At 49.8% G+C, this 14,555-nt stretch overlaps 1 protein-coding gene across 1 annotated transcript; it reads left to right on the plus strand.

The window, feature by feature from the left end:
- Positions 1 to 8,711: 8,711 nt before the first annotated feature.
- Positions 8,712 to 9,945, plus strand: Cited4 (Cbp/p300 interacting transactivator with Glu/Asp rich carboxy-terminal domain 4). Its single transcript, XM_059256093.1, has one exon. The coding sequence runs from the start codon at positions 8,938 to 8,940 to the stop codon at positions 9,478 to 9,480; it is 543 nt and encodes a 180-aa protein (XP_059112076.1). The 5' UTR covers positions 8,712 to 8,937; the 3' UTR covers positions 9,481 to 9,945.
- The last annotated feature ends 4,610 nt before the right edge of the window (positions 9,946 to 14,555 follow it).

The following is a 14,555-nucleotide window of genomic DNA, read 5'->3' on the forward strand; positions in this document are numbered from 1 at the left end:
AGGACAACCAGAGCTGTTACACAGAGAAACCTTGTCTCAAAAACAAACAAACAAACAAACAACAACAACAAAAAAAGTGTGCACCACTACCACACCCAGTTCATGCAATGCTGGGGATTGTCACTTAATTGTGTGTTCCGTTGTGGTAGGGAGTGGTTGGCATACAGCAGAAGTTCAGGATGTATCTTTGAATAAATGAATCAATAAGTGAACGGATGAGTCTGTTGTCATGCCTCAGCAGTTCTCACACCCAACCCATCCTATTGTCTGCAAGAGAGGACATTCTAGTCGGAGCACCTTTGGCCCCTCCTTCTCTAAGGAGTCAGGGTGCTCATCACTTGCATAGGTGAATAAGAGTGGGACGGAAGTTAGAAGACCCAGGCTCAAGTCCCACCCTCGAGCCCTGGCTAGCTGGACAGCACCTCTCCGACACTCAGTTCTTTCCTATGAAATGGGAGAAAGCATCTCCTTCCCGGGCTACAGTGAGAAGTCCCCAAAGCTGTGCATGGACGATTTTCTGTGGAGGTGTTTTGTTTGTGCTCTAACAAATAAAGCTTGCCTGAAGATCAGAGGGTGGAGCTAGCCACTAGACAACCATAGAGGCCAAGCAGTGGTGGCACACACCTTTAATCCCAGTACTTGGGAGAAGGAAGCAGGAAATTCAGGAGTTCAAGGCCACCCTGGGCTACACAAGATTGATCCAGTCTAAAAGAGAAACAGCCAGGCAGTGGTGGCAGACACTTTTGATCCCAGCACTTGGGATCTCACACTTTTAATCTCAGCACCAGGGAAGTGGAGACAGGAAGTTGTGACTGGGCAGAAAGAGGAATATAAGGTGGGAGGAGACAGGAGCTCACATCCCTCTCAGGCTGAGGATTCCTAGGGGTAAGAAGTCTCTCTAGTGGCTGGCTGCTCTGCTTCTCTGATCTTTCAGCTTTCACCCTGATATCTGACTCTGGGTTTTTATTATTAAGACCTATTAGGATTCGTGCTACAATTTTCAGCAACACAGGCCTTCACCTTTCAGGCCTGCCCCGCCCCCTAAACACAATGCCCATTATTCTAGCCTGACCTGCTTCGTGAAGCTTGCCCTGTGCAGTCACAGCTTCCCTGTGCCTTGGTTGGCAAAGCCTACTTCCCAGCCTCAGCCCGGCCCTCCACGATGCTTTGTCCTCTGTACACCTTACACCACACAGACTGTTAAGTGCAGATGAGACCCTGCTGGGCGTGGGACCTCACTATCAGAGAGAGCCCTCTCTACCTTCCAAGGAACACTGGGCTGCTATAGAAGTCCCATGGTGCACAGAGAGTGCAGGGTCCAACTAGATTCCACATTACTGTCCTTAGTATGGGCGGAGACTCTTCTCTGCACCTGCTTTCTTGTCTGTGAAATGGGGATAACAGCACCTTCCTCGTGGGGTTGTAGTGAACACTAAATGAGTTGGTATCTATAAGAGCTTGGGGGTGCTGGAGAGGTGGCTAAATGGTTAAGAGCACTGGCTGCTCTTCCAGAGGACTCGGGTTCAATTCCCAGCACCTACATGGCTGCTCATCACTGCCTATAACTCCCACTCCAGGAGATCTGACATCTTCCCACAGACATGCATACAGGTAAAATACCAATGCATATAAAATAAAAATAAATAAATCATTCTAAACATTTTTAAAAAGAGCTCACAGCAGTATCTGGTGCATAGTAAGTACTCCATAAGCATTAGCATTTCTTCTTCTTCTTCTTCTTCTTCTTCTTCTTCTTCTTCTTCTTCCTCTTCCTCCTCCTCCTCCTCCTCCTCCTCCTCCTCCTCCTCCTCCTCCTCCTTCTCCTCAGGTTTGAAAAATAACTGCCACTCCTCTAGGCATCACATCTCCCTCCCCAGCTGGAAAAGAGGAAATGCAAAAGAAGGCAGTGAGTGCTGGCTGAATCCATGCAGAGTTTGGCTGGTGGTTTGTTCTATTTCCCAGTTAAGACGAAAGTTGCATAACATTGAAATGAACCGTTTTAGAGAGAACAGTTCCATGGCATTTAACACATTCGCCCTGTTCTGCAACCGGCATCCATATCTAACTAGCAAAACATTTTACTGTGCTAAAAGAAACCTACCCCCTTACCCCCAAAAACCAAATACTAAAAGCTGGGCAGTGGTGGCGCACACTTTTAATCCCAGCACTTGGGAGGCAGAGGCAGGAGGATCTCTGTGAGTTCGAGGCCAGCCTGGTCTATAGAGCGAGATCCAGGACAGGCACCAAAACTACACAGAGAAAACCTGTCTCGAAAAACAAAACAAAAGAACCTCCATTCCCATCAGTTCTTCCCCATTCTTCCATCCCCCAGTCCCTGGCAGCTGTAAATCTGGGTTGGGCCTCTATGGATTTATTACTTCTGGATAATTCCATCTACTTTTAAAGAGCCTTCCAGGATGCTTACTCAGGCTTCTCTGCTCACATATCATTGCCCAGTAGTTTATCTCTTTTTTAGCTGAGCACATTTGTGGTGGTTTGAAACAAAATGGCCCCCAGAAGGAGTGACAATATTAGAAGATGTGGCCTTGTTAGAATAGGTGTGGTCTTGTTGGAGGAAGTGTGTCACTGGGGAGGCGGGCTTTGAGGTCTTTTTCTCAAGCTTCACTCAGTGTGACAGTCAGTTGACTTCCTGTTGCCTCTGAATCAAGATGTAGGGATCTCAGCTCCAACACCACATCTGCCAGCATGCCGTCATGCTCCCTATCCTAATGGTAATGGACTGAACTTCTGAAACTGTAAATGAATCACCCCCAATTAAATGCTTTTATTTATAAGAGTTGCTGTGGTCATGGTGTCTCTTCATGGCAATAGAAACCAAAGACAACATTGCTTCCCTGAACAAAATCAACATTTTTTTTTTAAATGTAGAGTCTCACTATGTAGCTCAGGCTGGCCTGACTCTTGAACTCCTGGTCTTCCTGACTCAGCCTCCTCAGAGCTGAGGTTCACAGGTGTGAGTCACTATGCCAGGTTAATTTTTTTTATTCTACATTTGAAAACTCAGAGTACTTACAACCACATTTTATTCATTTGAAGACACACAGATTTCCTTCCACAGATTTTTTTGGGGTAAGATCTTATATTTTGGTATTGATAACATTTCATATTTAATGAAATGTCTGGCACTCTTTTAGATGCCTAAATGAAATGGCTAATCCCCTGCCTTTATGGGACTGGCACACATATGGTGGGGATATAAACAATTAAACAATAAATAAGTGAATTGTGTAGTGTGTTCAGATATAATGCTTAAAAAAAATCAGCCAGGCTACATGAGACCCCACCTCAAGAAGGAGGAGGAAGAGGAGGAGGAGGAGAAGAAGAAGGAGGAGGAAGAAGAGAAGAGGAGAAGGAGGAGAAGGGGAGAGCACACCATAGCATCTTTAATGTCTTAGTCTTAGAAGCATCTCCACAGACTCTGTTCTACTTGTGGGAAGTGAGCCTTGCCGTCTCTTCCACATTCAGGGAGAGGGGAATTGAAGACAGAAATGTCCAAGGACTTGTGGACACATTAGAAAACCACTACAGTTAACTAGGGCTGCCAGGGTAAGAGAAAGCTGATATCCGAGTGAGAACTGAGCTGGGGAGGGCCTTGGCCAAGCTGACCTAGGGAGGAGACACTCCACGCAGAGCAAATGTGGTGGTTTGAATGAAAATGGTCCCCATTAGGCCCCTAGGGAGTGGCACTACTAGGAGGTGTGGCCTTGTTGGAGGAAGTGAGGTCTCTGATGCTCAAGCCAGGCCCAATGTCTCACTCTCCCTCCTGCTGCCAATGTGCATCCCGATGGAGAACTCTCAGCCACCTCTCCAACACCATGTCTGCCTGCATCCGGCCATGCTTCCCACCATGACGATTGTCTTAGTTAGGGTTTCTATTGCTGTGAAGAGACACCATGGCCATGGAAACTCTTATAAAGGAAAACATTTAATTGATGGCTTACAGTGCAGAGGTTCAGTACATTATCGTCATAGGCATACATCTTGCATAGGCAACAGGAAGTGAACTGAGACACTGGGTGTATCTTGAGCACATGAGACCTCAAAGCACCCACACACACAGCGACATACTTCCTCCAATATGACCATACCTGCTCCAACAAAGCCACACCTCCCAATAGTGCCATTCCTTATGAGCTTTGGGGGGCCAATTACATTCGAACTGCCACAACAGTAATGGACTAGACCTCTGAACTATAGGCCAGCCCCAATTTAATCTTTTTTTTGTAAGAGTTGCCATGGTCATGGTGTCTCTTCACAGCAATAGAAAACCTAACTAAGACAACAAGCCACCAGAACTGTGGCCCCGGACCTTCCGGCAACAAAGGGAAAGAAAGTGGCCCATGGGAGGCAACAGAGTGTGAATAGGGCACCACACTCCCTCCTCCAACAACAGCTGAGTGATGCTGGATGGTCCCTTCTCTTTCCTTCTCTGTGAAATGGGAATGGGAGCACAGGTTGACTGTCTAACATACTTGGGATCAGAAATGTTTCAGATTTTGGAAGTTTAATTTAAAATTTTAAAAGTTGGGGCTAGAGAAATGGCCCAGTGGTTAAGAGAATTTATTGTTCTTGCAGAGGTTCTAGGTTCAACTCCCAGAACCAGTATGGTGCTTCATAACCATCTTTGACTCCAGATCCAGGGGTCTGAAGCCCTTTTCTGACTTCCAAGGGCACCAGGCATGCGTGCATACAACCCGAGACTTCAGATCCCTGACACCAGAAAAAATGCTGAGGGTAACAAAGGAGCCTGTAATCCCAGAGCTGGGGAGGCAGAGATGCGGGGCTCCCTGTGGCTTGTTGGCCAGCCAGTCTAGCACAATCAGAGAGCGCCAGATTCAGTGAGAAACCCTGTGTCAAAACACAAAATAAGGGAAAAGCCATTGAAGAAGACACCAAACATCCACCTCTGGCCTACACACCCATGCGCACACACACTTACACACACGTAAAAATCCAAAGTGCTCTTAAATGTGCAACTCGCTGGAAATGACATCATGATGGCTGTTTGGTAGCTCCTCCCCCAGACACCACATGGCTAACAAACACCCTTTCCTCTTTCCTTTTCTCTTCTTCATTTCCTCTTCAGTCTTGTTGAGACACTACGGCCCATGCTGTCCTTGAACACTCAGCTTCTGTGTGACAGGATTACAGTCATGAGCCAATCCTGACTCTTCCTCCATCCCTGCCCCGACCTCACAGTCTCACTCCTGTCGACTCCCCCACAGAATCTGCAGCCTGCATGCTCCTCTCCTGCACGCCTGCTTTCCCTTGGCGTTCATTCTGTCTATCCCCATGCTACTTATCACCTTCTAGCTCATTTGACCTGTTCTGTTGTTTACTGTATGTCTCCAAGTATCAAATAGGTTTGTGTGCATGGATGTGCTGTATATGTGCATCTGTGTTTAAGTGTGTGCTCGTATGTGTACAATACATGCAGAAGCCAGAGGGCGAAGTCTGGTGTCTCCTTCTATCCTTCTCCACTTTATTTTTTTACTTGCATTTATTTACTTACGTGTGCCTGCATGTGCATAAGTGCCATGGTATGTAGGTGGAGGTCAAAGAACAACTTTGGAAGTTGACTCTCTCCTTCCATCATGTGAGTCCCAGGGATCGACCTCAGGTCGTCAGGCTTGGTCACAGGTGCTGTGGATATCGCTCTGTATAAATTAAACACTGATTGGCCAGCAGCCAGGCAGGAAGTATAGGTGGGACTAGCAGAGAGGAAAATTGAGAGAACAGGAAGGCGGAGAGGAGGAGACAGCAGTCACTGCCAGGACAAGGAAGATGTAAGGTACCGATAAGCCACGAGCCACGTGGCAAAGCATAGATTAATAGAAACAGGCTGGATATAAGAGTAAGAGCTAGGGCTGGAGAGATGGCTCAGAGGTTAAGAGCACTGACTGCTCTTCCAAAGGTCCTGAGTTCAGTTCCCAGCAACCACATGGTGGCTCACAACCATCTGTAATGAGATCTGGTGCCCTCTTCTGGCCTGCAGTCATACATGCTGTATACATAATAAATAAATAAATCTTAAAAAAAAAAAAAAAAGAGTAAGAGCTAGACAATGGTAGGCCTGAGCTAATGGTGAAGCAGTTTAAATAATATAAGCGTCTGTATGTTTATTTTATAAGTGGGCTAAGGGACTGCCGGAGCTTGGTGGGACCCTGAGAGAAAACTCTCAAGCTCCACACAGGCACCTTTATCTGCTGAGCCATCACACTGGCCCATGTTACTCTTGGAGACAGCGTCTCTCCCTGAACCTGGAGTTGGCAGGTTGGCCCAGTCTGGCTGGCCAGCAAGCTCCGGGGTCCTCCTCACTCCCCCTCTGCGGCACTGTGCTCACAAGCCCATGACACCACTCTCAGCTTCTTGTGTGGGTGCTGGGAATCCCAAGTCAAGCCTCCAAGCTTGCATTGTAAGCACGTTTCCACGGGAACCTCTCCAGTTCCCCCAGTGAGTTGTTACATGCCAACTCCAGCACTTAATTCACGAGGTCATATGCAGTTATATTGTGGCCACAATGTCTGCAGATTAGATTCTTAGAAGTTTTCATGACCTTGAAAGTCACAAATTAATTAATGTCTGACGAAGGGTAGACATTTGATATTTATTTACCAAATTAAATAACTTTTAAAAAGTTTTACTTTAAATTTATATTTGTGTGTGTGTGTGTGTGTGTGTGTGTGTGTGTGTGTGTGTGACATGTATGTGGGTATCCACAAGAGTGAAAAGAGGGTGTTGGGTCATCTGGAGCTGCATTGGTTGTGAGCTACCCAATGAGGACAGTGGGAAGCGAACTCAGGTCATCTGGAAATACAGCAAGTGCTGAGCTATTTCTCTAGCCCCAAATGAAGGAGCTCTTTAAAGCATTATTCACACACACTTTTTTTTTTTAAGGGAAACTGTCTTGTGATGCAAACACTAGTGTCCTTAGACCAGCCGTATCAAGATGATTTTTTAAACATAGTCTCATGATTCAAAACCACCCACAGCCCAAGCACTAGGGAGGCAGAGGCACAGGACAGCAATGGCCCTGGGTTACACAGCAAGGCCCTGACTAAAACAAACAAACTCTCAGTGTCCAAGTCAGGAGGTTAGCATTCCCCCTAACCATGCACACCTCCAGAGGAGACAGAGGTCCAGTCGGGGTTAGGAATCTCTATGTGGAGCCTTATTCAGAGAGAAAGAGATAGCCCAGGGTTTTCATCACACTAGGCTGGGAAAGGGGGAAGATTTGTGACCCTACTCTATGCTCTCGGGCACCCAAGCAGGGACCACCAACTTTTCTTCACAGCAGACAGCCAGGCCCTGTGGCCCTGTGGAATGCAGACGTCCCCCACCCCCACCCATCAGCCCAGGATCACACGTCTGTGGGTGGCAGAGCTATCACTAGTTCTTGGGCCCCTCTGAACTCCCTGGCTAGGCTTGTCCCCTCCACACCAACTAGATAAACCAAAGTTCCAGGAAGTCCAGAGGCTGCTGCCGGGGGAGGGGAGCCAGGAGAGGGAAAAACCAACATGTGGAAGTCAAGGTTCAAGGAATCTGTCTCTTGGCCTGCCTGTGGCTCAAAGAGTTTGGAGTGTATAGGCCTGTTACACCTTTTTTGCATAGGACCCCTGCACAGCCACTTTGCTTTGTGTGTTTTAGTCTACTTATCTGCAAAATAGGGCTAAAAATTCATACCCTACTTCCAGAAAGATGCTTGTAGAATGTAAAACTCTCTAAAAGTCCAAGTTAGGATTACTGTTATCCAAAGGGGTGAAAATCCCCCACTGGAAGATCATTAGAGCCAACCCTATATCCAGCCTTTCACTCAGTTGAGGAATATTTGCATATGTGTGTTCCAGGTACTATGGAGGGCTCTGTACACACACACACACACACACACACACACACACACACACACACCCTCGGCTAACCCTCACCATAAGTGCGTGTGGTCTCTGCTGTTCTTGCCAGTATCCTAGAGAGGAAGAAGCTGCAGCTTGGTGAATGAGCTGCAATTCACGCCATCATTCGCTCATTCATTCCACTTTTACAGAAAGCCAGCTCCGGACCAGGCTGTGGGCCAAATGCTGAGGGTAAGAAGATGAACAAGTCCTTCAGGAGACATGCCCATAAATTACTTTAATAATAACTGGGGACATGCTTCAACAGACAGAGCACAGTGAGAGCCAGAGAAGGAGCAACTGGCTCCCTGGGGGTTATGAGGACAGAGAGCTGAACTCTCCAAACGACCCTGCTTCGCTGAAGTGCAATACAAAGGCCTAAGTTTGAACCCTGAAGGCATTACTGTGTGTTTCCAGGAAATCTTCAGTGTCTGAACTTCGGTCTGGAAAATTAAGGAGCTGAATGGACCCAAGATCCTGCAGCTCCAGGAACTGGTCTTCCCACTTCATCTTCTGGCAAATTCAAACTACTCCCACATCCCCCACTAGCCAGAACCTCAAAAGCCTGACTGAGCACCAGAGAAACGTCAACCACTCTGCCCTACCAAAGCACCGGCAACCTGGGACGCCACGGGAGGCCCAAAGGGCGGAGCTCTGGTAGAGGGCGGGACTGAGGACTTGTTGGAGGGCCGCGCGAACCGCCCAGAAGGGATTCATCCAGCCAATGACAGACAGGGGGCGTGGAGACCCGCCTCTTGGTATAAAAAATCGCCAGTTTCCGAGGCACCGTATGCACGCCTGCGGACCTCGACCATAGAGTGTCTGGTTCTCTTGCGGCCTGCCACCGCGGCGTTGGGGCAGTGGAGGAGAGAAGAGATCCGGAAGATCCAGGTGAGACAGTGGACGAATCCGATTCGGTCTTCCTTTGCCTGGCTGAGTTGCAGGGACAGCACCGTGTCCTGGTCTCCCGCCCAAGAGGAGCCGCTGGCCGGGACCCGGGGCGCGCGCTGACCGTCCGCACGCTGCCATGGCCGACCACCTGATGCTCGCCGAGGGCTACTGCCTGCTGCAGGTGCCGCCGCACGCCCACGGCCCGCACGCGCCCCGGACTCTGCAGCCATACTCAGGCCCGGGCTTGGACAGCGGTCTGCGGCCGCGGGGGGCCCCGCTGGGACCGCCGCCGCCACCCGGGACTCGAGCATACGGCTCCTTCGGATCGCCGGCCTCCTTCCAGCCTTTCCCCGTCGCGCAGCCGCCGGGCGCCGGTAGCGCGCACCTGCAGCCCGCCGCCACTCCGTCCCCGGGCCGCATCGCCTCGTCCCCGGGAGCCACCGGAGGCCCCTCACCTCTGCAGCCCACGCCGGGAGCCGCGTCCCCCCTGCCGCCGCCGCCGCCCTCCCTGGGCTGCATGGACGCAGAGCTCATAGACGAGGAGGCGCTGAAGTCGCTGGAGCTCGAGCTCGGGCTGCACCGCGTGCGCGAGCTGCCCGAGCTCTTCCTCGGCCAGAGCGAGTTCGACTGCTTCTCGGACCTGGGGTCGGCGCCACCCGCCGGCTCAGTGAGCTGCTGAGCGCGACCGCCGAGACATGTGGGACCCTGCCAGCCGGTGGCCCAGCCCGCACGCACCCTCCGTGAGGGTGGAGGCGCCGGGTTTACTCGCCGAGACGGCTCTGGCCTGGGACGCCTGCCTTGCCCCCAGGCTCTGCCTCCTCCGGATGACAGTTGGGTCTTGCTTCTCTCACCCAAGCCTCAGAAGTCAAAAGGAGAGGGACTGAGCAGCCTTTGGATTCCACGTTCTTGAATTCTGTGCCCTCCTTCCCCGCTCCCTCCCCTCAATCTGAGCCATTGCAGGCCTCTGCCTGACCTTCTCACGCTGCCCACTAACCGGATTGGGTCTCCGGAGCCATCTGCCTAGACCCCCACCTTCCCTGGGCCTTTGGCCTGGGGGAGGGGAAGGTTTTACACCTAACCCCTGCAGAGTGGAGCAATGCTCCCAGTAGCCTCTAAAACCAAAATAAAAGTGGGTTGCTTTACAGTTTTGAGTTTCCATTTCCTTCTCATCTCCACTCTCAAGTACGTGAAACTTGCAAAAGCCCGAGGCTGTTAGATGTTAGAGGCCATGGACCCCAGGAAGACCGAAGGACAGGAAACTTGATAGTTTCTTTTGAAAATGTCTCGAGAGTTGTGCAATTGTCATGTCATAACCTGAGAGGCCCAGGCCACTGATAGGCCAGTTGACAGCTTAACCCACTGGACTTCCCAGGTGCTAGGACTCCGGGGACTGGAGAGTACCTGAAGACCCAGGCAACACTAGCTTTGTACAGACTCTCTCACTTGTCCACGACACTACCCCTTCCGGTTTCCTTGGAGGGGGTGGTCTTGGTTATGATGCTGTCATAGGTGGAGGGGGGCAGGGATTGAACCCAAAGCCTCACACACACTTCATCCATGTGACGACTGCAGCACACTTTCACACTCTTAGCCAACTCAGTAAACTGTAGAGATGGTTATTCTGAAAATTGGTGCACAAGGTCGGGGACAGACCTGGAAACAGATCTTTCCGGGAACATGGAAGAGGCTTGTCCAGGAAAAGGATGGAATAAGTTTAGCGGTTGGGATGGAGGTTGTTTCAGCTTCAGGGAGGCTGTGACATTTGACGTGATGGACACTGTGGCATGACAAATGCTTTAAGGAACAGGACAAGACCTTGATTAAAGGGAGGGCCACATACCAGTTCATGGAATCTCTGGGAAGGCAAGGAGCAGCTAGAACAGACAGGGAAGAGCTAATGGTTTCCTGACAACCTTATGTGGCTGCTTGGGTCCTCATTCCACAGGTGAGGGTGTGGTGCTGGCTCCAGCCTGGCAAGATTTGGCCTTCACGTCCAGATCTCCAGTGCACCCTCTGCTGTTGACTCTGAAAAGATTCCCCTGCTGTGTGGGAGTGAGGCTGAAAGTCAGGAGGAAGAGGCCTGGCCAGGCAGTGGGGCATTCTCTAGGGGACAGTACATTCCAGGGACTAGAGAGCAATGCCACCGAGCCTTTCTGTCTCCCAGGGGTTGGCCTTTGCTCTAGTGCCAAGTGCTTGTGCGTATGGCTTCAGCAGCTGTGAGTTATCCCAGGGTTTACTGTGTGGGCAGCAGCTCTGAAGCACCATGAGCAGAGAGTGGGTGACAGGAAGTGTTTGGCAGACGAATGAAGGGCTACTCTTAGATCCCAGAGCCTTCTGGGACAGACGGAAAGAAAAAGGAAGAGATTCTTCAGGCCCTGGACTGGCCTGACCTTTGAGCTCAGAGTGGTTTGGACCGAGACAGAAACCAAGGAATCGAATTGGGACAGGAAGGTTTGGCCCTGGGCTGAACACTTCCTTGATTGCCTTTTCTCAAGGCCTTGGTTTTTCCACCAGTAAAAAGAGGCTAAAAACCTTACCCTGCTACTTTACAAGGCAATAACCTTCTTCGTAAGTGAGGAACCAGTTCAGGAATGAGTTAATAAGCACTTGGTAAACTCTCAATGCCTCCCAAGTAGAAGGGACTACAATAGCACCACACCAAGCCATACATGGTAGTTCACACCTGTAATCCAGCACTGAGGATACTGTGTTTGAAGCCAGCCTGCACTACAGAGTGGGTTCTAGACCAGTCTGGGTTACCTGGTAAGATCCCTGTCTCAAAAGGAGAAAAAAAAAAAGGTGGGGGAGTCTTAGATACAGTTTTATGGTAGAATACCTGTCTAGCATGTGCAAGGTCCTGGGTTTAATTCCCAGGACCAAAACAAAAACAAACAAAGAAAGCCTGCTGTCCTCCCCAGAGGGACCACTGACAAGCTGGTTAGCAGACAGATGGACAGAGATGTAAGACTAGGACAGCTCGCCAGGTCCTGGTCCTGGCCCTGGCAGCTGAAGGAGAAAGAGCACTGGACTTGTAGTCACATCACCAACATCATCAGCTCAAGAACAGTCTCAGGAGCTGCGTGGCCTCAAACGAAGTCCCCTCATCCTCTGAGGGTTAGTCTTTGCATAAGTACACAGCCTTCCACAGTGTCTGTCACCTCTTCCTGGGTGCCTGCCTCCTAAAACAGCCTGCTGCCCCTGGGTCCTGAGGATCTCGCTCTCCTGCTGGGGCCCGGTCTGCTGGGTCTTTAAATTCAGTCTCACTAAAGGATGGGAGCTCAGTCATGGTGCAGACAATGCTTGCTTCCATTTCTTCTTTATTTTCCTCCTCCTCCTCCTCCTCCTCCTCCTCCTCCTCCTCCTCCTCCTCCTCCTCTTCATCATGGTTGTCAATTTATTCTCCCACTTCCCCATACCAACACACTTTGTTTTTATTTATATTTTATCATCCATGCCTTGTGTTTTTCTACAGATAGAACCTCTCCGTAAATGGGGTCCTAATTGATAGCATGACCACCATAGAGCTGCTGTGGAGATAGGTGAAAGATTCGAAGGCGGTGCATTCCAGTAACCCCAGCACTTGGGAGGTGGACATAGGGAGATCAAGAGTTCAAGGTCATCCTTGGCCAGCCTGGAATACATGAGACCCTGTCTCAAAAAAAAAAAAAAAAGAAAGAAAGAAAGAAAGGACAGGGAAGATGGGTCAGTGGTTAAGAATGCTTGCTTCTTTTCAGAAGACCAGAGTTCCCAGCACCCATATCAGGAGGCTCACAGCTACCTAATTCCAGCTCCATCACTCTCTTCTGGCCTCTGCAGGTGCCCTCACACATGGCAGATACATACAAACACGCACATACACATGCAAAGTTGAAGTTGATGACGTGTTTAGGACGATGGAGTTTGTGCTTGATGCTCTTCTTGAATCTTGACTTTGGACGACACCTTTATCCTAGAGCCTTGAAGGAGGTTGCTTTACCCACCTAGTGAAGGGTCAGTACAACAGTGAGACTGTTGTCAGGTCCTCAGGAAGCAGACTCTGAGAAGGTGTTCTGTTTGCAAGAGATTATTGTCTTCAGGATCTGTGCTACACAGACAGGGGAGGAAGCCTGATGGAGCAGAAGTCACCCAGCAGACTCAGCCAGCCCCAGGCAGAGCTCTGAAGCTAGAAGGGCTCTTCAAAGTTGACCCAGGTTAGACCAATGCACTCTTTTATGCTTCTGTCCTCATCGACCATGGAATGTGGGGTGCCTGGAATTGGTATGGCCCTGGGTCAGGCAGCCCTCTATAGATAAGCCCCACATGCCTAAAGGAGCTTCAGGAAAAGGCTGCCACTTCCCTGTTAGGGCAACAATTCCGTGGAGACTTTGAGTGGTACATCACAGTGTCCCCCCACAAACACCAGGGTCATAACAAAGGTCTCACAGTTACGCTCCACACACTTCATCGGCTGCCCCTTGATCCCTGAGTATCACTTTCCTTATTAGAGAACAAGAGAAAAACAATCGAATGTGCCTTACAGGGTTTGTAGTACACTAATTAGATTCTTACTAACAGCACCCTTCCAGCTCAGCTAAGAGCTCAACAGTCACTGCAGAATAAATTAATGAGCAGCCTGGTCTCAGCCGTTTCCCAGGCGGCTTAAGCGGTTTAGCTGATTACTGACTGATCCGCATGAGTTCCAAATCCACCCTGGACTAACTCATCATGCCACTTGGATGCTAGAAGCGCTGGGTCGGGACTAGTGCCAACTAAAAGACACAGTCAGCACCTGGTGAGTGCCTACTGTGTGCAAGAATGATGGAAACTAACAGGGAGGGCCAGGGGATGCTCCTTGTCTTCCTGCCTCTGCTTCAGTCTCCGCCCATCCCGGAAGGAGTTCTTCTGGGTAATTTGTCTCCATTCAAGAGGTCAAGAAACTGGGGTACAGTAAATTAGTCCAAGACACACCCTAGCTCGGCAGGGCCTGTCCCATGCCCAGGCTGAGTCTGGCAAAGGAATCGAATCTGAGTGACACAAAACCAGAGTCCCAGCCTGAGCTTGCCACTGCCTGTGAGATGCAGAAGGGGCGGAGCCTCCCAAGGCCTTGGTTTCTCTCTCCCTTGAGAAGGAAGAGTAACACCAACATGGGTGCGTGTTACAAGAACTCAAACGATCTGGGTCCCAGGAACACATTGCAGTTGGTGCAGTGAGAGCCTGGAGACACGGCACAGGAGGTAAAAGCACCAGCTGCTCTTCCAGAGGACTTGAGTTCAAGTCTCAGCACCCATATGGAGGCTCACAATGGTCTGTAACTCCATTTCTGATGCCTTCTTTGGGCCTCACAGATGCTGCACACATGTGGTACACAGACATTCATACAAACCAAGCACCCATGCATATATACATACATATATATTGATATATGTGCATATATATGCATATAAATGTATATATACATACATATGTGTATATATGTATGTGTACATATGCACATACGTATATGTATATAAAACTGGTGCAGTGCTGCCTGACTGGGGTAGGGTTGAGGATGGACAGTCACAGCAGCTAACCTGCATCTGGTTTGGGCGTTAAGGTCTGCAGCCACACAAGACAAGAGACACACAGGAAGGATTCCCGGCAGGCCCTGCTGAGCAGTTTGAAGTCTGGAAGGTTAAGCGTTTATGGTAAGGATGTGATAGCATGGGCCTGTAATCCCAGTACTTGGGAACTGGAAGCAAGAGGGTCAGGAGTTCAAAACCAGCCTAGATTACATAC

Source organism: Peromyscus eremicus, chromosome 2, assembly GCF_949786415.1.
Source record: "Peromyscus eremicus chromosome 2, PerEre_H2_v1, whole genome shotgun sequence".
Classification (NCBI taxonomy): domain Eukaryota; kingdom Metazoa; phylum Chordata; class Mammalia; order Rodentia; family Cricetidae; genus Peromyscus; species Peromyscus eremicus.